At 44.6% G+C, this 24,646-nt stretch overlaps 1 protein-coding gene across 1 annotated transcript in view; it reads right to left on the bottom strand.

The window, feature by feature from the left end:
- The window catches only part of ABCA5 (ATP binding cassette subfamily A member 5), a 135,692-nt gene that overhangs the window by 81,312 nt on the left and 29,734 nt on the right, over positions 1-24,646 (bottom strand). Inside the window, exons 7-11 of the mRNA XM_030208503.1 lie at positions 22,021-22,162; positions 14,503-14,691; positions 10,665-10,812; positions 4,276-4,444; positions 1,896-1,954 (exon numbers count right to left, since the gene is read on the bottom strand). Of these exons, the coding sequence (XP_030064363.1) occupies positions 1,896-1,954; positions 4,276-4,444; positions 10,665-10,812; positions 14,503-14,691; positions 22,021-22,162 (707 nt within the window). The remainder of the gene's footprint in view (positions 1-1,895; positions 1,955-4,275; positions 4,445-10,664; positions 10,813-14,502; positions 14,692-22,020; positions 22,163-24,646) is intronic.

Below are 24,646 nucleotides of genomic sequence, written 5' to 3' on the forward strand. Positions count from 1 at the left end.
TTGGTGTGGGTCCTAAAGTGAATGACTGAGTTAGGAACTGGTTGAGTGGAAGACGACAAAGGGTAATGGTAAATGGAGCTCATTCTGAGGAAAAGGATGTTATCAGTGGTGTGCCACAAGGTTCGGTTCTTGGGCTGGTTATTTTTAACATTTTTGTAAGCGATATTGCTGAAGGGCGGTCTGGTAAGGTTTGCCTTTGCAGATGATACCAAAATCTGCAATAGGATAGACACCCATGATGGTTTGGATAATATGAGGAAGGATTTAGCGAAGTTAGAGACTGCCCCTTTCAAATCAGCTTTCAGGCCCACAGGTCTGTAGTACCCACAGACCTGCAAACTATGTGAAGGAAGGAGGGGACTAAAGACAACCCTCCTCAACTTCAAGATTTAAGGGGTCCTTTTACTAAGTTGTGGTAAAAAAAAGTGGCCTTAGTGCGTCCTTGCGAAGGATTTTCCCACACACTAAGGCCATTTTTACTGCAGCTGTAAAATGGAGGATTTTCTATTTTTTTGTATTAATGGCCATGAACTGTTGTTATTAGCACGTGGCCATTAAACAAATTAAGCGAGTAAGCTCTAACACGCCCCCTCAAAAAATGAAAAATATATTTTAGCGCATGGTTAGGACTCTTCAGCTTGGAAAAGAGACAGATGAGGGGAGATATGATTGAGGTCTACAAAATCCTGAGAGCTGTAGAACGAGTAGAAGTAAATCGATGTTTTACTCGTTCCAAAGGTACAAAGACTAGGGGACACTCGAGGAAGTTACATGGAAATACTTTTAAAACAAATAGGGGAAAATATTTTTTCACTCAATGAATAGTTAAGCTCTGGAACTCTTTCCCGGAGGATGTAGTAACAGCGGTTAGTGTATCTGGGTTTCAAAAAGGTTTGGACATGTTTCTGGAGGAAAAGTCCATAGTCTGCTACTGAGACAGATATGGGGGAAGCAACTGCTTGCTCTGGGATTGGTAGCATGGAATGTTGCTACTCTCTAGGATTCCAGAATCTTGCTATTCTTTGGGGTTCTACATGGAATGTTGCTACTATTTGAGTTTCTGCATGGAATCTTGTCACTCTTTAGGATTCCAGAATCTTGCTTTTCTTTGGGGTTCTAGATGGAATGTTGTCACAATTTGGGCTTCTGCCAAGTACTTGTGACCTGGCTTGGCCACTGTTGGAAATAGGATACTAGGCTAGATGGACCATTGGACTGACTCAGTATGGCTACTCTTATGTTCGTGCGCTGATTTAGCTGTTACTGCAGGACGCTTGAGAGTGTCCAGTGGTACACCATTTTAAGCTCTGTTTAGCTTGCAGTAGCACTTAATGTAGCTTAGTAAAAGGACCCTTAGAAGCTACATCATTTTCCTGTACCTGTTTTAGGGGTCCTTTTACTAAGGTGCGCCGAAAAATGGCCTGCGCTGGTGTAGACGCGTGTATTAGATGCACACAGGTCCATTTTTCGGCCCACCTGCAAAACGGCCTTTTTTCTTTTTTGGGGGCCGATAATGGACATGCGGCAAAATAAAAATTGCCACGCGTCCTTTTTTGGCCTGAGACCTTACCACCACCCATTGACCTAGCGGTAAAGTCTCACACGTTAACTGGGCAGTTATGGTCTACGCACATGCAATGCCGATTGCCGCACGCCGGAAATTTTCCAGCATGCTTAGTGAATGCACATAAAAAATAAAATTACCGCCCAGGGCACGCGGTAGCCGGGCGGTAGTTCAAAATTGATGCACGTAGGACGCGCGTACGTGCCTACACAGCTTAGTAAAAGGGCCCCTTAAATATTTTATGAAACACAAGAAAGCTCCCTAAAGGGTCCAAAGTGTAATGATAATAACGTGATCTCACTGTATTACAAGGACAGCAAACAGCACACACCTCGCACAGCCTCCACCTGTTCATGCTTCTTTCTGAAGGATTTTTGCACAGAGTTGATTCTATGAAAAAAAAAAATTAATACAATACATTTTAAGGAAATGTGTCATTTATTCAGGTCTGCCCAACTTCAGTTTTGAATTTACATGATGCCTTTAATGTTTGATCAACACAATAGTCTAGCAGCCCCTTACCCACGGGAAACAAACTGATTCTCTGAATGCTATAAACAAGCCTGATTTTGGTACAGGCACTGGTGGCTGGGGGTGGGATCTACCACCGGGCTGCTGCGGTAGCCCGGTGGTACTTCCAGTTTAGCGAGCGGTAAGGAGGCTGGGAGGGGTGGGGGGGCTTCACGGACATCCAAAACTGCAACCTAGTGTGAAGCAAGCAAATGGAGAAGAGAGTTTTGGGCGATCGCTGCTTTCTTCCAGAACCACGAGTGCTACACACAGCTTTCATACACACATACAAACTGCATGTATGAAAGCCATATGTAGCTTTTTTTTTTTTTTGCAAGGACAGCCCCTTCTGGGGGGGGGAGGGGGTGCAGAATAAAAAAGAGCAGCTGTAGACATGTAACAACTGACTGATGGAAGAGCACACAAGTATTATTTGAAAGGAAGTCCTGTTAGGCTGTGGAATTCTTTTGCTGAAGGATATGGTCAAATTTAAGCGAAGGGATGGGGTTTAAAAAAAACATTTCTGGAGCACGCACCCCTATCCTTCCAAGTACAAATTCCCAACAGGGTCCAGTTTTGCCAGTTACAGCCTGACCAGTAGTGCAACTCTGCCTTCTGATCACTTTTGAGAGTCTGGGAGGGGGATATATCACCCACCGGGTGTTTCTGCTCTGCAGCTGCTGATCGGGGACCAGGCTCTTTCCTGCTCTCATCTCCCCATCGCTTGCTTTTAGGGGAGGTTCGAGCTCAGCTGTTACACTTCCTGCTCCTGCCGCTACCTCTCCAACAGGAAATGAGTTCCTTCCTGTCCGTGCTGCACGCTCTTCTTGCCGTCATGCTACCGACAGCTCCTGACCTCCCATAAAAATTCTGTGGTAAAAGTCAGAGGCTGCATTTTGTGCATCGCTCGTAAACGGCTGCGCATCCCTTGGAATGCACATTTAAATACTAATCAGCTGGCTTGAATAAATTTGCATGCGATTCCCGTTGGCTCCTACCGTGAACAGAAAAGAGCTCGCAGAACCCCTGCTGTGCATGATTCACAGAACACCGTACAGGCTAAACCGGCCTGAGCCGGTCTAAATCGCACGTTGATGTCCTGGAGTTTTGTGCATCACGGCCTTAATCGGATAAGGCCAGCGGTTTATTGATTATTCAAAGGGAATATCTTCAACCTTTCTCCATGCTCTATATTGAGGGTGGAGAGGGGGAGATATAGGAAGAGAGCTGCCTTATAAAAGGTCAGACATATTCTACTTCCACTCTCAGCATTGTTTAAAATCTCCATAGTTCAAGATGTTCAACTGAACGACTCTCATCATAAACATACTAAGGTCAATATTGCAAAGCACTTCTGCAGTTGGCGCTAGTACTGGCTGTTTAAGTGCTTTTTTATGATAAAAAAAATGAAGAAGGAAAATTTGAGGCATCAAAACATCTAATTCTGTATTTCCTTATCATCTAGTTAGACCAGTCCAAAGGGTGGGTTATATCCCCCAACCAGCAGATGGAGGTTGAAAAACATGACAGTTTCCAGTGATAACATTTGTATGAATGGGTGAAGTCAGAAGTTAGTGTTTCTCTACCTCCAGCAGATGGTGTGGACCAGCTGGTGCAGCTGTCTTTATTGAGTTTCCTTACTATGGCCTTCCTCTCTCAGGCAAGGGATACATTGTCCGCCCCCTGGGTAGATTTCCGGGTGGCTATTCTCCATGGGTAGGTCTAGAAGCTGTGTTGAGTTGAGGGCCTTGTCCTCCTAGATTAAAGCCCTTGCCTGTAACCACATCTCTTGCAGCAGAATCTCAGCTTCGACATGATCATGTTTTAATACTCTGCATCGGGAAGCTAAGATTTCTCCGTTCAGCGTACATTCATTCCCTCAACTTAAGAGCCTGCCAACCCCAATGTGCGAATTTCCACATACAAATTTACCCCTGTTCTGAAGATGATGTAAATGCGTGCGTGTACTGTCTTATTCTATAAAATAAGCACGTGCATCATAACTCCACCTCCGCTCCACCCAAACTGCCCCTCTGGGGGCGCCTACACGCAGACCGCATACAGTAGGTGTGCTCATTCCCTGTGCCTCCTTTTTATGGGCCTATAACATGGAAAAGCTTTATAACATTACCCTCTAGCATTTAGGAAGTGCTAAATATAATAAGTGAAGTCTGTGCAGAAGAATTTGTCAATGTTCATACCTGATAGCCTCCTTCCCTCTGAATTCTGAAGATATAGATTCCACCATCTCACCGACACCCAAACTTCTACTCACGGTTGTCTCGTCCAGCTCACTGTAATACTTGCGACGTTTTGACCAGTAGGAGGGCTTCAAGAAGAAGAATAACGTTCTCCGCAGACCGTACTCGCCTATGTTTTATAACGACAAAAATATCTTTCTAATCAATGTGACAATGCCTAAAAAAGATCTCTAAACGTAATCTTCCTGTAACTTCCAAGTCATGTCAACTCAACTGGTCAATCATCATTCCTTCTTAAAAAGTGTCATTTACTGGATAACGAAAATTGACCAATCACTGTATATATGTAGCTCAGAAGCGTAGCCAGGTTGAGGGGGGGGGGGGGGGGGGGGGAGAGAGTGGACTGCCGATGGCACCGGCGCATATTTTGAGTGTGACAGAACGCGTCACAAACAGGCGCTGGCGCCATTGGAAATCTATGAGTGGGAGCGGCCAATCCCCAGGCAACCCACCTAGCTACGCCTCTGGTGTAGCTTTAACAACACTGGTGAGTTTACCTAGGTCAAATAAATTTGAATTGTACTCTTTCACTGGCTAAAGGAAGCTCCTGCAGTTCTATACCAGAGAGCTTAAACAAGTGCTAACAAGTAACAATGTGAATTTGTTTGTGCACCTGAAAAAATTTAGAGTGTATTGTTCATTTAACTGACAAATTTTTATTATTTATTTAGATTTTGCTCACACCTTTTCAGTAGTAGCTCAAGGTGAGTTGCATTCAGGTACTCTGGATATTTCTCTGTCCCAGGAGGGCTCATAATCTAATTTTGTACCTGAGGCAATGGAGGGTTAAGGGACTTGCCCAGGATTACAAGGAGCAGCAGTGGGATTTGAACTGGCCACCTCTGGATTGCAAGACCAGTGCTCTAACCACTAGGCCACTCCTCCACCCCAAAAAAATCTTGTTACTCTTTGGGGTTCTACATGGAATGTTGCTACACTTTGAAATTCTGCATGGAATCTTGTTATTCTTTAGAATTCTAGAATCTTTATTTATTTAGATTTTGCTCATACCTTTTCAGTAGTAGCTCAAGGTGAGTTACATTCAGGTACTCTGGATGCTTCTCTGTCCCAGGAGGGCTCATAATCTAATTTTGTACCTGAGGCAATGGAGGATTAAGTGACTTGCCCAAGATCACAAGGAGCAGCAGTGGGCTTTGGCCACCGCTGGATGTCAAGACAGGTGTTCTAACCATTAGGCCACCCCTTAACGTGCATTAAGTTAATTAGTACACAATTTAAGTAGAGGAGTGTGGTAGCCGTGTTAGTCCACTCTTAAGGTTATCAATAGAAATCAAACAAAATAAAACATGGAAAAGAAAATAAGATGATACCTTTTTTATTGGACATAACTTAATACATTTCTTGATTAGCTTTCGAAAGTTGCCCTTCTTCCTCAGATCAGACGCATGTATTGGGAGCACACCAAGTGGCATTTGACACGCGTAGGTCATTACCGCCCAGTTACCGTTTTCCGATCTGAGGAAGAAGGGCAACCTTCGAAAGCTAATCAAGAAATGTATTAAGTTATGTCCAATAAAAAAGGTATCATCTTATTTTCTTTTCCATGTTTTATTTTGTTTGATTTCTATTGATAACCTTAGTACACAATAAAATGCAATAGCATTGGCTATAAAATTTAAATTAAAAGAAGCCAAAAGAACACTAAAAATTTGGGAGAAAAAGCCAGACTGAAAAGGAAATGAAAACTTTTGGCTTAGGTACATCTCTACTGAGAAGTAAACCCAAGGATTGACCTTCATGGTTGGCATTCCTTGTGGTCAATGCGAATGGTTTGAAAATATTGAGGCCTGTTCTCTGCAGTACTAAAATCTGTAGAAAGGGTTAGGCTTGAAGACATTTCCTCCTATTTTTAACTAAATGGGAAAGTTGAGAAAAATGTTAGTTACAGAACAACTAGTGGTTAGGGTGGTGGACTCTGGTCCTGGGGAACTGAGGAACTGAGTTTGATTCCCACTTCAGGCACAGGCAGCTCCTTGTGACTCTGGGCAAGTCACTTAACCCTCCATTGCCCCATGTAAGCCGCATTGAGCCTGCCATGAGTGAGAAAGCGCAGGGTACAAATGTAACAAAAATAAAATAGATACTATTGGAGATTCTACGTGGAATGTTGCTACTATTGGAGATTCTACATGGAATGTTGCTAGTGGAATAACAACATTCCATGTAGAATCTCCAATTGTATCTATTTTATTTTTGTTACATTTGTACCCTGCGCTTTCTCACTCATGGCAGGCTCAATGCGGCTTACATGGGGCAATGGAGGGTTAAGTGACTTGCCCAGAGTCACAAGGAGCTGCCTGTGCCTGAAGTGGGAATTGAACTCAGTTTCTCAGGACCAAAGTCCACCACCCTAACCACTAGGCCACTCCTCCACTGTTGCTACTATTGGAGATTCTACATGGAATGTTGTTATTCCACTAGCAACATTCCATGTAGAAGGCTGCGCAGGCTTCTGTTTCTGTGAGTCTGACGTCCTGCACATACGTGCAGGACGTCAGACTCACAGAAGCAGAAGCCTGCGCGGCCACATTGGTGATCTGCAAGGGTCGACTTCTACATGGAATGTTGCTAGTGGAATAGCAACATTCCATGTAGAATCTCAAATAGTAGCAACAGTGGAGGAGTGGCCTAGTGGTTAGGGTGGTGGACTTTGGTCCTGAGAAACTGAGTTCAATTCCCACTTCAGGCACAGGCAGCTCCTTGTGACTCTGGGCAAGTCACTTAACCCTCCATTGCCCCATGCAAGCCACATTGAGCCTGCCATGAGTGGGAAAGTGCGGGGAAAGCACGGGGCACAAATGTAACAAACCAACAAAAAACAAACTAGACCAGTCCTTTCTCCCATTTTCCCTTCCTTTGGGAGCATCTCCACTCAAGCCACCAGCTAGCTTCAGTTTCACTTGTGATTCATACGACTAAAATATTACCCCCCAAATTCTATAAATCTGTATGCACAATTTTACACTTAGCACTCAAAGTTTCACGTACAAGAATAGCATCATTTAGTCCATATATATTTAAACATGTGAACAATTCAAACATTATTTTCCCAAACAGAGCATTCATAGAGAGCTTGGGTTCTTATAGCTCTCCACGCTAAGGGGCCCTTTTACTAAGCAGCGTAAGCGACTCCGCACGCCCAATGTACGCCAAAATGGAGTTACCGCCCGGCTACCGCGTGGCTCTTGCGGTAATTTCAATTTTGGCGCGCGTCCGATACGCACGTCTGAAAAATTAATTTTGATTTTCAGACGCACGTATTGGGAGCGCGCCAAGTGGCATTTGACACGCGTAGGTCATTACCGCGCGAGTCTTTACCGCTAGGTCAATGGCTGGCAGTAAGGTCTCAGACCCAAAATGGATGCGTGCCAATTTCGATTTTGCTGCACGTCCACTTTCAGCAAACATTTTTTTAAAAAGGCATTTTTTTTGCAGGCGCGCTGAAAAATGGATCTGGGCGCGCCCAAAACACACGCCTACGCTACCGCAGGTCATTTTTCAGCGCACCTTAGTAAAAGGACCCCTAAATTGGGAATCGGCTATTAATCTATCTCTTCCCACACCCCTCCTATCGCCCCCCCACAACTGAAATATTAAACTCACCCCCACCCTTCATTATCCTCCTCTTCCAGATCCCAAACACCCCCCTCCTAACCAGAAAGTCCTCGTATTGTCCCCTCTCGAAAATCATTAAGAGCTCTACTACGAGCTGCTGGGGAAATAGTAAACAAGTATGGTGCCCAAATATTTACAAAACGTTTTTGACGTTTTGGGTAATATCATGCTGTGAATAACTTAATTTAAGAATTAGCTGATCTTTTGGGGGGATGCCCACAAGTTAAACTTTTCTGGGAGAAAATCAAAAGATTCTTGAGTCAGCTGTTGGCTCGCGATATAGAGGGTTCGGTGGAGCAGCTACCTTTGGATGATCCTCAAACCTTTATTGCTGTGAATAAATTTGCTGCGTTACTCTGTCGTAAATTTGCTCTAGTGGGGAAAAAGTCATTTTGCAGTAAGAGGCGCCAGCTTATTGGCACTGGAGAAATCAGATTCATTTACTGGCAGCTTGGGAAGTGAAAGATGCCAGAGGGTCACCTAAGAGGAGCAAGGCATACTTGGCAATTTGGAACCCTTATCTCCAAATTTTAAGCCCCAGAGGACGTAGTCTTATCCTTAATAACATGCGATGGGTGGATGATGTGCCCCTCGTGCATTAGAATTGCGATGCGCTGAGCCTCGACAGCTTCTGAAAGGGGGGGGTAAGAGGGGGCGGGGGAACATGAGGGGAAGGTTTTGATGTGTGGGGAACAATAGCAAAGTAGTCTTGTAATACAACTAAGAAGGAATTTCGGATAGGAATGTGATACTTTTTACACCAGGCAGCACTATACATATATGGACTAGCCACGAAAAAGGTGACTATAAGAAATAGAACTCTTGGCTTGACATTTTAATTGGCGAGTCCAATAACTTATGCTTAGGGATGGTGCTATGCTATTATGTTATACTTGGAATGTGTTGAAGAGTTGGGTTGTGAAAATTTAAATACAAATGTTGAAATATTAGTCTCGGGGGGGGGGGGGGGTATGGGATTGGACAGAATGTGGAGAAAAATGTGAAAACTCTGATGATGAGATTATTACTTTGTGCTTATTCAGATGCTCTTGTTTTGTTCTCAATTTACTGTAAATTGAGCTTGTTGGCTGTTTATTTTGTGAAATCATCAATAAAAACCATTGAAACATAAGATATAGCTGATAACTGGTGTTAAACACTTAGCCCCAGATTATATATAGCGTGCCAAGACAGCCACATCAACATCCAAGCAGATTCTATAACAATGCAAGTAACTTAACAAGCTTGACAAGGTGAGCGCTGAGAAAAGAACCTAACAAGCAATAATAAGCACTAATTGGCACTGATTAGAATTTACGCACACAACTTGCTAAGTGTATTCTGTAACAAAGTGGGTCGAACTTCTAACGCGTGCGGGCAAAAAGGGGGCGTTATGGTGGGGAAATGGGTGTTTCATGGGCATTCTGAAATTTGTGTATAGAATATGGCCTTCTGCACCTAAATCTACGTGCCAGGATTTACACCATGTTTTCGTTGGTGTAAATGGATGTGCGTAGTTTTAGGCGCTGAAATATCAAACTAAGCATATTCTATAATTGGCACCTAAATCTAGGCGCTGATAATAGAATACACTTAGTCAGCACTGATTTGAGCGCCAATTTTTAGACACCATATATAATCTGGCCCTTATTGCCTATATTTGGTGTTAATTGGCACTAATTACCTTTAGTCAGGATTCTACAGATTATGGGGTCCTTTGACTAAGCCGTACTAAAAAGTGCCTGGAAGTAGTTTCCTGCGTGCTCCAATGACTATCTCGCATGGCTCGAAAATGGACGACTTTCCATTTTTTTCTATTGATAGCCATGTGCTAATTTCCAAATTAGCATGCAGCTATTACCGCCTGAGCCCTATTAGAAGGCGGTAAGGGCTTATGCGCTGTGCCCATGCTGCCCGATTACCGCCGGGAACGCCCTACTCCCTGCCTCCCCCGCGCTAGAAATAAAAATTGTTTTCTAGCGTGGGAAACTGTGTGCGACAAACCCGGAACTAGCACAGGGCGCCTCGGCATGCCCGGCGGGTAGAGCTGTTTTCTTGCACGCTATCCGTGTGGTAGCCCTACCATGCCTTGGTAAAAGGGCCCCATTATGCGCAATTGCAAGGGGGCGTGGACCTGGGAGGGGCATGGCGGATCAGGGGGGCGTGCCTAGCACTTATGCGTACGAGTTGCGGAATACTATCAGAGAAGCAAAAGAAAGCTGCAGCATCAATCCAGGGAACAAGAAAAACGAAGCCAGGTAACTGAAGTTTATTAAAAGCAACCTTCAGTGTGCAAATGCTCGTATGGACCTATCAGGTTAATAACAGCCTAACATGTTTCGGCAGCAAACTGCCTGCATCAGGGGCATGCTCGATCTTTCACCATAAGGACATATAACACACCTAAAAATAATAAAACAAAACAAACCTTGTATATACAATAAAATCATGATAATCCTGTATCAATATATAAGTGTAATGAAATAACCAATAAGAGTGGACACACACACATTAAAATTAACGCATTCAAAATTAAAGTGAAAATTTAAAAAAAATTAAGAGGTTCTAAATAAGACTAAAAAGGAGGGGCATTACCTCATCCCCCACATACCACCCCTGAAGCCACCTCCAAAATCGAATCTGATTCAGTCTGAGTTTTTTTTCCCCCAGAGATGTTTATTTACAGACTATACCTGGAAGAATCTGATCCAGATACACAGCCAGAAGCAGGTATATGGCAGTGTCCACCACCAGAAAAATATATGTGATAATCAGTGGATATGGACCATCCTTTAAATTCGAGAACAGAGCTCCGGACTCAAAATCTTCAAGATGCATGACCTGGAAAAAAAAAATAGGCAAAAGGGGCAGGCCCATGTGTACGCGTGAAGAACCCACAAAATCTACTTAGCCCCTAGCTGTTGATGGCAGGAGTCGGCAGGGATTTCTGGCCAAGCACAGAAATGTGAAGGTACAGGGGGAGGGAAAAAAAAAAACAAAACAGAAAAATTCAGAATAAAAAAAAATCAGTTTTTCTTTATTTTCCCCCCTTTCTAAGGCTAAAAGTGGAAAAAGTTTGAATAGCTCCACTGCTAACCGTGATTAATATTCCTTCTAAGCTGTGCAGTCAGGGGCAGACTGACAGTGAGGTCTGGGCCCTCGAGCAATACAGGTCACAGACCCCTAACCACCTATCAAAAGCGATTAAATCAGATGGAATGTAGGGGTGAGTGGAGGAGTGGCCTAGTGGTTAGTGCAGTGGACTTTGATCCTGGGGAACTGGGTTCAATTCCCACTGCAGCTCCATTGCCCCTGGTACAAAATAAGTACCTGAATATATGTAAACCGCTTTGAATGTAGTTGCAAAAACCTCAGAAAGGCAGTATATCAAGTCCCATTTCCCTTTCCTTATTTCAGACTCTACATGGAATGTTGCTACTATTGAGATTCTACAGGGAATGTTAATGTTGCTATTCCACTAGCAACATTCCATGTAGAAGCCTGCCCTTGCAGATCAGCAACGCAGCAGCGCAGGCTTCTGTTTCTGTGAGTCTAACGTCCTGCACGTATGTGCAGGACGTCAGACTCACAGAAATAGAAGCCTGTGCGGCCGCATTGCTGATCCACAAGGGCAGACTTCTACATGGAATGTTGCTAGTGGAGGGGTAGCCTAGTGGTTAGTGCAGTGGACTTTGATCCTGGGGAACTGGGTTCAATTCCCACTGCAGCTCCATTGCCCCTGGTACAAAATAAGTACCTGAATATATGTAAACCGCTTTGAATGTAGTTGCAAAAACCTCAGAAAGGCAGTATATCAAGTCCCATTTCCCTTTCCTATTTCAGACTCTACATGGAATGTTGCTACTATTGAGATTCTACAGGGAATGTTAATGTTGCTATTCCACTAGCAACATTCCATGTAGAAGCCTGCCCTTGCAGATCAGCAACGCAGCAGCGCAGGCTTCTGTTTCTGTGAGTCTAACGTCCTGCACGTATGTGCAGGACGTCAGACTCACAGAAATAGAAGCCTGTGCGGCCGCATTGCTGATCCACAAGGGCAGACTTCTACATGGAATGTTGCTAGTGGAGGGGTAGCCTAGTGGTTAGTGCCAGTGGACTTTGATCATGGGGAACTGAGTTTGATTCCCACTGCAGCTCCTTGTGACTCTGGGCAAGTCACTTAACCCTCCATTGCCCCTGGTACAAATAAGTACCTGAATCTATGTAAACCGCTTTGAATGTAGCTGCAAAAACCTCAGAAAGGCGGTATATCAAGTCCCATTTCCCTTCCCTACTGCTGTGGACCCTTGAGCATTGCCCAGTTGTTCCAATGGTCAGTCCGCCCCTGTGTGTGGGACTAAAGTCACCTGCAGAAAATAATCGCTGCCAACTTCGGCCCTGCAGCTCACCATCCCCTCTCCCACATCTCTCACTGTCTCTCCCCCTCACGTTAATCCTTCACCAAATTAAGTTCTTCTGATCATTTACGTTTCAAGTTTATTAAAGGCTTTCTATCCCGCTCAGCGGCCAAGCCACCTGAACGGCAAACAGGCTAAAATAACTGGGGATAGAGCAGAACAAAACAAAGCAAAACAAGAGGGAAGGAGGGAAAAACTATATAATTCATGATAGGATAGTGGGAGGGGGACACAAAGGGGGGGGGGGAAGCTATGCAATCATGACTGGCAATCCAGTGGCTCCGTGCTTAGAGAAAGGAAAAAGAATAATGAGGTCCTTTTACTAAGGTACGCCGAAAAATGGCCTGCACTGGTGTAGACGCGTGTATTGGGCACACACGGGTCCATTTTTCAGCACGCCTGCAAAAAAGGCCTTTTGGGGGGGGGGGGGGGCGAAAATGGACATGCTGCAAAATGAAAATTGGCGTACGTCCATTTTGGGCCTGAGATCTTACCGCCACCCACTGACCAAGCGGTAAGGTCTCATGCGTAACCCGGACGGCAATGGTCTACGTGCGCACAATGCCAATTACCGCCTGGTTAGCGCCGAACGCTGGAAAATAAAAAGTATTTTCCGGCGCACCAAGCAGACACGCGTAGAAAATGAAATTACCACCCAAGTCACATGGTAGCCGGGCGGTAATTCGAAATTGATGCACGTAGGACGCACGTACACGGCTTAGTAAAAGGACCCCAATGTTTATTGGGAAGTATCTTGATCAGATTTGAAGTGCTGGAGCATGCACTGCGGTTTAAGATGCTGGGGCATGTCACATACATAGAGGGGCATTTTCAATATGACGTCTTACGTCTGATTTTGGACGTTTTGCATCCCCAGACATCCCAGGAAAGCAATAGAGCACCCTAGGGGGCACTTCAGTGGACTTCAAATAAAATGCTCCCAGGTACACATCTCACCATTGCTTCCTTATCGTCCTAAAACCCCACTACTCCCAACTGTACACCATTACCATAGCCCTTATGGGTGAAGGGGATACAGTGGGTTTCTGGTGAGTTTTGGAAAGCTCACAGTTTCCACCAGAAGTGTAACCGGTAAGGGGAGATATGGGCCTGGGTCCACCTGTCTACAGTGCACTGCACCCACCACTAGACTACTCCAGGGACCTGCATGCTGATCTAACTGACCTGAGTATAACATCTGAGACTGGCATAGAGGTTGGTAAGTAATGTTTTTAATCACATTTTGGGGGGATGGGAGAGATTCAGTGACCACTGGGGGGGGAGTAAGGGGAATATCCGGGCTCAGCACCAACTGGTGGAGTTAGCAGGTCTAACTCCCGCAGTCTGAATATCGGCCCCGTTATATAGAATCCAGGGGTCAGCAGCTAGTCACTGGGATATTCAGAAGGGGATAACTGGCTATCTCCTGCTAAATATCCGAGGTTAGGCGCTTAAACCCTATTTAACCAGCCAGGAGTTGTTCCTGGTTGGGTTTGTGCATTGTTTACTTGAAATTGTGAATACTGATACCCACATTCATTTAGATCGTGTGTAACTGCTTGTTGGGTTTTGAAGAAACAAGAACAAGGACTCTCTCCCACTACATGTACGACCCCTGATGCAGGCAACTGCCGAAACACGGCCCATGTTGGGTACTAGATGAATAAACATTCCCTGACGCACCCAATTCAGAAGGCTCCTTGTGCTTTTTGTTTTCCTAACTTGGTTGTTAGCGGCCGATTATTGCTCGTTAACAGCTCGTTAGTTAATTAAGTTGCGTACGCATTGCGGGATCGCTCACAAATTTAGGTGCCCAAATCTGGGTGTCACATATAGAATTTGGGGGCAAATGTTAGCCAGTCAGATGCAGTATAACATGTAAAGAAGCATAACCTCGACCCCAAGGGAAACGGCCACACCTTGACAAATAATTGGTTATCTCACAGACACCTACCTTTCTCAGACACGGAGCACACAAGAGAATCAGAAATGACCTTCTGAACTGAACTTCTGCAGTTTAGTGGTCCCAATTCATTGTTTTGCGTTACAATAAAAAAAATTCCTTCGGCAATCTTTTTATTTTAGCCCAGGTAACAAACTTGGTCTTACTTACCTGAGCAATGCCAACTAGGAAGGTACAGTGACATATGGGACTCAGCAGCCACACAAAGGCCTTCGGGAAGTCCTCCACCAAGACAATCAACAGACCTGCGCCTCCAAAGACAATTGTGGCCAAAATCTCCACGGTACCCACATACGCTGAATTTTTGAAAACGGGAGTCAGCATTAAGGCAAAGAACATCTAGAGGAATGAAATTAGAACATCATTAAGGGCACAGCTCTTTGCAAGTAGCTAGCATATGCCTCTAAATCAGGCTTGCTACCTAAAGCTGGTCTTTCAGATGGATTCAGTCAGGTCACATGATTGTCAACTTTATTTGAGACAAGTAGAACACATGCCCTGGTGTTATATATCCTTTCTGAGCTCAGAATTAAAGTGTTGGTAGCCAACCTGCCATTCCTCTAACTGTGAATTCACTGACTGACTTGCACTACTCAACAGTTCATGGTAACATAATAAATGATGGCAGATAAAGTCCTGTATGGTCCATCCAGTCTGAAGATTCTGGAATCCTAAAGAGTTACAAGATTCCAGAATCCCAATTAGTAGCAACATTCCATGTAGAACCCCAAAGAGTAACATAGTAAATGACGGCAGATAAAGACCTTACGGTCCATCCAGTCCGCCCAACAAGATAAACTCAATTTACATGGTATTTGATACTTTATATGTATACCTGAGTTTGATTTGTCCTTGCCATTTCAGGGTACAGACCGTAGAAGTCTGCCCAGCACTCTTCTTGTACTAAAAGTTCTGAAGCTAATGTCGAAGCCCCTTAAAATTTACACTCCAGCCCATCCATATCCCTTCAGTCACGATCAAGGCATAGAACGTAGAAGTCTGTCCAGCACCGGTTTTGCTTTGCAATTACCGGCATCGCCACCCAATCTCTGCTACGATTCCATGGATCCATCTGAGCATAGCTTCTCTCTTGGTTCTATCAGTACCTAGGGTGTGGGGCACACTGTTAAAAGTCTGTGAGAACCATGATTCTCTCGTACATGGTGCTCACAGGCTGCCTGTCCATGGGCTGAAACAAACTGCATTTCTCTGTAGTAACAATTCATTTCTCATTTCACCCCGGAGGTTTGTTTTCCATTTGTGCTGTCACGATAAACTGGAATATGAAATTCAAGTACATAAATAAAATTGGTTATCATGAGAAAAGGAAGACCTGTGCGCCCATGCTGGAATGAGTTCCTTTTAGAATCAGATTCCTTGACACAGGTCCATCAAACTACTGGATTCACATAACCTGATGGTTTGCATTGGTTTTTGTTTTGGGGGGGGGGGGGGGGGTCAATTAAGTAACCCTATACTATATTGTGAAAGTTCAAGGAAACCCAACCCTCTTCCCCCCTCAGAACATCAACTGATGCCCTTTGAGCATCTGGCTGCTCCCTTCTCCCCATTGCTCCTCCACACCCCTTCAGCCCCCATTGCTCACTCCCAGACATCTCACCTCAAATGCTCATTCTTCCTGACCCCGTAAGAATAGTGACACCCCTGAAGCAGCTGGTTCCTTCCCTTACCATCGATCTGTAAGCCATATCAACCCACCACCATCCCACACCTAGCTCTCCTTCACTATCCATCCAAAACCATCTCCCTTCCGTCATCCATCAATCTGTAACCTACATCCCATCCATAATCAGCTACCTCAGGGGTGTCACTCTTCCTGACCCCGTAAGAATAGTGACACCCCTGAAGCAGCTGGTTCCTTCCCTTAGCATCGATCTGTAAGCCATATCAACCCACCACCATCCCACACCTAGCTCTCCTTCACTATCCATCCAAAACCATCTCCCTTCCGTCATCCATCAATCTGTAACCTACATCCCATCCATAATCAGCTACCTCAGGGGTGTCACTCTTCCTGACCCCGTAAGAAAAGTGACACCCCTGAAGCAGCTGGTTCCTTCCCTTACCATCGATCTGTAAGCCATATCAACCCACCACCATCCCACACCTAGCTCTCCTTCACTATCCATACAAAACCATCTCCCTTCCATCATCCATCAATCTGTAACCTACATCCCATCCATAATCAGCTACCTCAGGGGTGTCACTCTTCCTGACCCCGTAAGAATAGTGACACCCCTGAAGCAGCTGGTTCCTTCCCTTACCATCGATCTGTAAGTCATATCAACCCACCACCATCCCACACCTAGCTCTCCTTCACTATCCATCCAAACCATCTCCCTTCCGTCATCCATCAATCTGTAACCTACATCCCATCCATAATCAGCTACCTCAGGGGTGTCACTCTTCCTGACCCCGTAAGAATAGTGACACCCCTGAAGCAGCTGGTTCCTTCCCTTACCATCGATCTGTAAGTCATATCAACCCACCACCATCCCACACCTAGCTCTCCTTCACTATCCATCCAAAACCATCTCCCTTCCGTCATCCATAAATCTGTAACCTACATCCCATCCATAATCAGCTACCTCAGGGGTGTCACTCTTCCTGACCCCGTAAGAATAGTGACACCCCTGAAGCAGCTGGTTCCTTCCCTTACCATCGATCTGTAAGCCATATCAACCCACCACCATCCCACACCTAGCTCTCCTTCACTATCCATCCAAAACCATCTCCCTTCCGTCATCCATCAATCTGCAAACTACATCCCATCCATAATCAGCTCTCTCTCTCCCTCACCTTCCAAACAGACCCTGGAAGTCCAGACCCACATCCCACATCCTTAGCTCCTTCTGGAAAGCCCCAGTTCATAATTTCTCATCCCCGGCACCACCCCTACAATCACGGCTCCTCTTGCTAAGTGTTCACGATCATATCTGACCTGATGGCTTCTGTTCTCCCGTCTCTTGCCATAAGCCACGTGATGGGGAAGTGCCCTGAGAATAAGTGATAAAAGCAGGCTGCTGTACCCGAAAGCAGCAACTGTGCTGTGGGTAGACTGTGTGGGATAAGATGATGAGGACTGCATGAAACACTTTGGGGGGGGGGGGGGGGGATGCTCGAGGAAGTCTGGTTCAAAAAGTCTGCCATACGCTATAATAATTCTCACAGCAGCCTGCATTATCCTAATGGGTTTTTTTTTTCAGCTTAATGGCAGCAACATTACCCTTTTCCAGTCAGAAGCCATTTAGGTCTGGCATCCTTCTCTTTTTATCCCGAATCATTATAAGGCCACAACCACGCGATTAACCACTTTCACTGTGTCGTGCAATTAGCAGGTGCAATGCAAAAAGAACACATAAAAAGATGATGTCTTGTTTTAACCCTCCGTCCCCCTTCAGTCATTCTCTCTGCAATCACCTCCTTTACACTATAGAATGAGGTAAAACGATGGTTTCTTAATGCAAACAAAACCCAGCAGCTTTTAAAAACTTCAGAAACAATTGCAATCCACTTGTTCTGAAAGTGCACTGGATTAAACACCCAACAGAAAGGACTTAACAAGGATCTGGGGTTCCTAGCCCATTATAAACCATAAAGCTGTATTTCTCTCCACCCCTCACCTATCCACACCCATCCTGTTAGAATATCAATGATATGCTTTGATGTCTCCATGCATACCTCCTACCTACCCCCATCCTCCCAGACTGTCATAGTAATGCTTGAATGTTTTCACTTATATTTTTTATTTTATTTATTTATTTATTTTTGTTACATTTGTACCCCGCATTTATTCCCACTCATGGCAGGCTCAATGCGGCAGGCAATGGAGGGTTAAGTGACTTGCCCAGAGTCACTAGGAGCTGCCTGTGCCGGGAATCAAACTCAGTTCCTCAGGACCAAAGTCCACCACCCTAACCACTAGGCCACTCCTCCACTGTCAGCTAGCACATTTGCTTATTTCCGATCTGAGGAAGAAGGGCAACCTTCGAAAGCTAATCAAGAAATGTATTAAGTTATGTCCAATAAAAAAGGTACCATCTTATTTTCTTTTCCATGTTTTATTTTGTTTGATTTCTATTGATAACCTTAAGAGTGGACTAACAGGGCTACCACACTCCTCTATTTAACAGGAGAGAATTGGTCTAGCCCTTAGGCACATTTCCTCTCAACTATCCGTTGTGTGTTGGATAGAAAACCTGATTTACACATATAGAAGCACACAGGAAAGGAACAGAAACGAACAACGCACCAGACATACGGCAAAAAACAAAAAAAAAAGAGAGAGAACAAAATGGCAAAATCTCGCTGACAAGCTCCGTATCGATGTACAAACAGCAACTGTTACGTGTGTTAATACAACATTTGGGCTTGCAGTTACTGCAAATATTTTTGACTTGAGATTTTCTCATTACGTTTCTTTACTAATTAACGGAAGATCAGGAAGGGATTAAAGCTCCTTAAGCATCAGGCAGCAACAGAGGCTCCATGTGGATGAACAGAAGGGGTTTGAGTCAGCCCGCTGAAGGAGGAATGGCTTATCCATCTGAGTTATCATAGGGAGACCGTGGGAGGACAGCCAGGAGGAACTGGTAGGAAGCAGGGGCTAGTCTGATGCATTTATCTGTTGCATTTGTATCCCACATTTTCCCACCTTTTTGCAGGCTCAATGTGGCTTACATTATGCCGCAATGGCGATCGCCATTTCCGGAATGAGAAATACAAAGTATTGTTACATTAAAGTTCATAAATGTTAAGGTAAATTATAAAATAAGTTGGATGAACAATTCATTTCAGGCATAAGAGATAAAGGGGTAACGCGTTAATGTCCATCGGTGACAAACTGATTGATGCAGTCAGGTGTAAAGAATTCGGCTTTCTCTGGTTCTGATGGAGTTTTGATGTAGGTCATTTATGATGATTCATTATGGTATGTCTTCTTGAACAGGTTGGTCTTTAGTGACTTCCGGAAGGCTGTTAAGTCGTGCATTGTTTTTAAGGCCTTTGGTAGTGTATTCCACAGTTGCGTGCTGATGTAGGAGAAGCTAGATGCATATCTATCAAACATATAAATGGCAAGAGGCGTACTCACTCGCAAATGCGCAGTAGAGACCCTCTCTGTCCCACCCCCGCGTCAATACGTGATGACGGGGGCGGGACAGAGAGGAAACCTGCGTCGCCACCGCTCCCCCCCCCAGGGTTGCCGCTACCGCTCCCCCCACCCACCCGGAGTCGCCGCTACCGCCCCCCCAACCTCCACCCAGCCCGGGTACCTGGCTTCACTATTCAAACCGCCGGAACGCAGCACAGAGCTCGTCTGAGCTGCTGTTGGCCTTCCTTACCTGCCTGTGTCCCGCCCTCGCCGACATTACATCACACGAGGGCGGAACACACGCAGAGAAGGAAGGCCGACGGCAGCTCAGATGAACTGTGTGCTGCGTTCCGGCGGTTTGAATAGTGAAGCCAGGTACCCGGCCCGGGTGGAGGGGTGGTGGAGGGGACTCCGGGGGGGGGGGGGCCTTTCAAACCCCCCCTTCTCTTTACTAGCCTGTTTTTACGGGCTCAACGGCTAGTATTGATTTATATTTAAGTCCTTTGCAACTGGGGTAGTGGAGGTTCAAGAATGCGCGTGCTGATCTTTTTGTGTTCCTGGTCGGTAAGTCTATGAGGTCCGACATGTATGTCGGGGCCTCACCATGAATGATTTTATGAACCAGGGTACAGATTTTGAACGCAATTCATTCTGGCCTCAGAGGCAGAGCTTGCAGTGCAATGGGAAGGACCCGAGTTCCAATCCTGGGTCAGGTCCCTGGTTGGGTGCGGGTCAAGAAGTTGTGGTCACAGGCTTTGGAGAGAGAGAATCTCAGCCATGCAATGGTGACACTGAAGGAGTAATTCTACAACTGGGCACCATTTTGAGTTTGCATGCACACCTTGCTATGTACTAATCTATAACCATGTGGGACCAAATCCCATAGCGTGTGAACCAAAAGAGGGCGTGGCCATGGGGGTGCACGGCCAGGTCAGGGGCATTCTTAAAATTTGCGCGCAGTATTACAGAATACCAGAATGTGCACCTAAAATGGGAACCTGGATTTACACCTGGTTTCGGGAGGCGTTGTCACCAAAATCGGAACTCAGTGCTATTATTCTGTAATTTACCTCATAGCTGTGTGTCTGCCATGTGCACGGCCGCCTTCAATTAAGATAACATTTAACCATTTTTCTGACCTCATGTGCAACTTTCTTTAAATCAATCACCTTACTTTCTAACTTACCCTTCTATACGCTACATCTTTGCTTTACCCTTCGCTATCACCTATAATGTTCTATTACGTTTTGTATTGACATTGTAAATAGTATACCATGCCATACTTTGCATTGTTTTTTAATATTTTTACTGCTGTAATTGTCTATTGCTTGTTTGATCTATTCTTACTGTACATCGACTTGAGTGAATTCCTTCAAAAAGGCGGTAAATAAATGCGAATAAAATATTCTATAATGGATGCTCATTTTACAGTGCCCCTTATAGAACTGTATTGAGAGCCGAGTTTTTTTCAGCACTGATTTTTTTTTTATTACATTTATTGAATTTTTCATAGATAACAAGAACAGCCAACTACAGGAACAAAATAACTCAGCTTGGAGAAAAGGCGGCTGAGGGGAGATATGATAGAGGTCTATAAAATAATGAGTGGAGTTGAACGGGTAGATGTGAAGCGTCTGTTCACGCTTTCCAAAAATACTAGGACTAGGGGGGCATGCGATGAAGCTACAATGTAGTAAATTTAAAAGGAATCGGAGAAAATATTTCTTCACTCGACGTGTAATTAAACTCTGGAACTCGTTGCCAGAGTATGTGGTAAAGGCGGTTAGCTTAGCGGAGTTTAAAAAAGGTTTGGACGGCTTCCTAAAGGAAAAGGCCATAGACCGTTATTAAATGAACTTGGGGAAAATCCACTATTTCTGGGATAAGCAGTATAAAATGTTTTGTACTTTTTTGGGATCTTGCTGGGTATTTGTGACCTGGATTGGCCACTGTTGGAAACAGGATGCTGGGCTCGATGGGCCTTTGGTCTTTCCCAGTATGGCAATACTTATGTAGTTACAATGCGAGGCACAATACATCTCACCAAGACAAAGACTAGAGAAGGATCTTGTCCTCTCCTAAACAATGATGTCCAACTGCCCCACCTCACTCCCCCCACCCAAAAAAAAAAAAAAGAAAAAAAGGGGAACTATTCATAACAAAGGGATGTAGTTGCTCAAACCCTCAGCACTGATTTTTTTTTTTTTTTTTTAGCATCATTTACTGGATCTGACCTTAACTGGATAACGTAGACTTAACATCGGAGCACTTAGAACTTCCTGTATAGGAGGAAGTAACTGCTCCTGTGTTATTTTTTTTGCTAATCCTACGTGCTAAGGTAAAAAATTAGAATTGGACCTGCAGAAAAAGAAAAACAAAAAGCCTTAATATACCACCATGAAAAATATGGCCTTAGCGTATGCAAAAGTCCTGCGTTAAAACACACTAAGCTCATATTTTAGCGTGTTTTATAAAAGGGCCCCTTAATCTAGAAACTGAAAATAAGCAAACATTGGCAGAGAAGATAGAGTTCAGGTCCTAACGTTAATACTCACCGAAGATATGCCGTAGGAGAAAAACAGAAAAAATATTAGAAAGATGTTGCTTTTAGAGAACGGAGAGATGGTGGTTACAGTGATGGTCATTAGAAGAGACATGATCAAGATAAATCCTGCATACAGGAGAACCCAAGAAAGCCTGCAAAAAAAAAAAAAAAATAACACAATGTGTTTACACATCTTTGCCGTTACCTGGCCAGCGTGTCCCAACAATACTTGTCCCTTGGATTAATAAAAAAAGTTAAGGCAGGGCTTCTCAACCCAGTCCTTGGGATCTCCACAATCAATCTGACTGTATTAATCAGGATCTCCATTCAGGACTTCTTTCCTTGCTACCTGCCACCCCAAAGCCTCCATTCATCTAATCGACACCTCCTCGTTGTACCTTCCCACCACCACATCTAGCAAGATCACATCAAAAACACTTGCTTCAGTATTGCTGGCCTCAAGCTTTGGAATGAGTTTCCCTTGATTATCAGAGTCAAGCTCTCCTTTCAAAACTTCAAGGGTGCCCTCAAGACTTTTTTCTTTACTGAGGCCCAGATACACTAAATCCACGCTAAAAGCCCTTCCCTTAACGATCCCCAGTTATTGCTTACCGATTTTGTAAATGGGCATGCATGAAGGAAATCGCATGCAAATGAGCTGCTCACTGTTAGCACTTTTGCAAGTGATCTCCTTCCAGCCAGTCAGTGCTTAACACTTGGCTGCTCTGTGCATGTCAGAGATGGCTTCATACATGCAGGCAAGCTGCGTGTATAATAGCCATCTACAGCACTTGCCTGGTGTCAGTTAAACACGCTGCGATTGATGAGAGAGACAGGACTGTGTAAGTGGGTCAGGAAACGAAAAAAAAATGTTTCCTGTTGGAGTTAAATTCTATTTCAAACCTGGACCTTTAAAAAAATGAGAAATCACTTTCTTGAAGAGACGGGCTTGTATTTTCCTCTATCCCCTCCTCTTCCAGATGCTTCTGAAAGAAATAACTTCCTGACCTACAATGTCAGTACCAGATGAGAGCAAGAGGGCACAAGGGAGATTTCCAAATGGTCAATCAGCAGCTCCTGAAGATCAGCTTCCTTGCACCAGAAGCCCAGCCAGGGATTAACGAGAGCTGCAGACCTCCCGTTAGATTTTCCATGGTAAAGGCAGGGACTGCTTTTGTGCATGGGGTCGGAAAACGGCTGTGCATCCCCTTGCATGCACATTATAATAGCAATTAGCTCATTATGGGGCCCTTTTACTAAGCCGCGTAAGCATCTACACGCGCGCCCAAGCCGTGCCAAAACGGAGTTACTGCCCGACTACCGTGTGGCTCTTGCGGTAATTTTATTTTTGGCGAGCGTCCGATACGCGCGTCTGAAAAATATTTTTTATTTTCGGGCATGTGTAACTGATGCGCGCCAAGTGGCATTTGGCACCCGTAGGTCATTACCGCCCGGTTACCGTGCGAGTCTCTACCACTAGGTCAATGGCTGGCGGTAAGGTCTCTGACCCAAAATGAACGCGCGGCAATTTTCATTTTGCCGCACATCCATTTACGGCAAAAATTTTTAAAAGGCCTTTTTTTACAGGTGTGCTAAAAAAAATGGATCGGCGTGTGCCCAAAACCCGCGCCTAAACTACCGTAAGCCATTTTTCAGTGCGCCTTTGTAAAAGGACCCCTATAATAGCTTTGCATTCTGTTTTCGTTATCTGCTACCGTGACACGAAAATGGCTCGGAGAACCCTTTTGTGCATGTTTCGTTTCACTACTTGCTCGCTAAACCGGCTAGAACTAGTTTAAAAACCACATTGCTGGCTCATTAGTTTTAGTGCATCTGGGCCTCGGTTCAAGTCCCACTGTAGCTCCTTAAGACCCTGGGCAAGCCACCCAAACCTCCATTGCCCCAGGTACGAAATAATGTGTCCTCCCTTCCCCAAATGTAATTATTTTTCATTATAAACTGCTTAGATGTTAATTTTACACTGATTTGCAGTATATCAAATAATAAATTGTTGAATATGCATGATAAATTTGCTTGCACCGCCTCCGTTGAATGCAAATTTATCTCATGCATATTCACTCTGGGTATCCTGAAAACCTGACTGGTTTAGTGTGTCCTAAGAACTGGGTTGAGGATCCCTGATTTAAGGTGACATGGAGGCCAGTTAGCAAATGGATGAGGGTTAAGAAAACGGACCCCTGCTGCGCTGTGTGTCCATATGCAGTCACCTAACTTTTGGTATGTAGATATTTGGGTAGGTGAGGTTGGGTCAAGGGAGTACATTGGAGGTCTCAAATACACGTCTATTTTCCCCCATTCCTAACCCTATCCACATGGGCCAAAATAAACAAAAGCAAATTTTTAATAGCAGACTACATGAGTATTTCTCCTATTCTGCTTTGAAAGAATATGGCCTAAAGGCAGAGAGATATGAATTTAAGACTCCTGTGCCCAGGCAGAGTAAAAGGTTCATCTCCAAGAAAGCTTCGTGCACAGCCTTCAAATGTTTTGCTCAACATTCTTCTCGGCATGAAGGCCAAATCTCCAGTGATTTCCAGTACCCAAGGTCAACAAGCAGTACCCTTTCAGTAAATCAGCAAGCATTTGTCTTCATGTCTAGCTCCCATCACAGGTCG

This window comes from Microcaecilia unicolor, chromosome 6 (assembly GCF_901765095.1).
Source record: "Microcaecilia unicolor chromosome 6, aMicUni1.1, whole genome shotgun sequence".
NCBI lineage: Eukaryota > Metazoa > Chordata > Amphibia > Gymnophiona > Siphonopidae > Microcaecilia > Microcaecilia unicolor.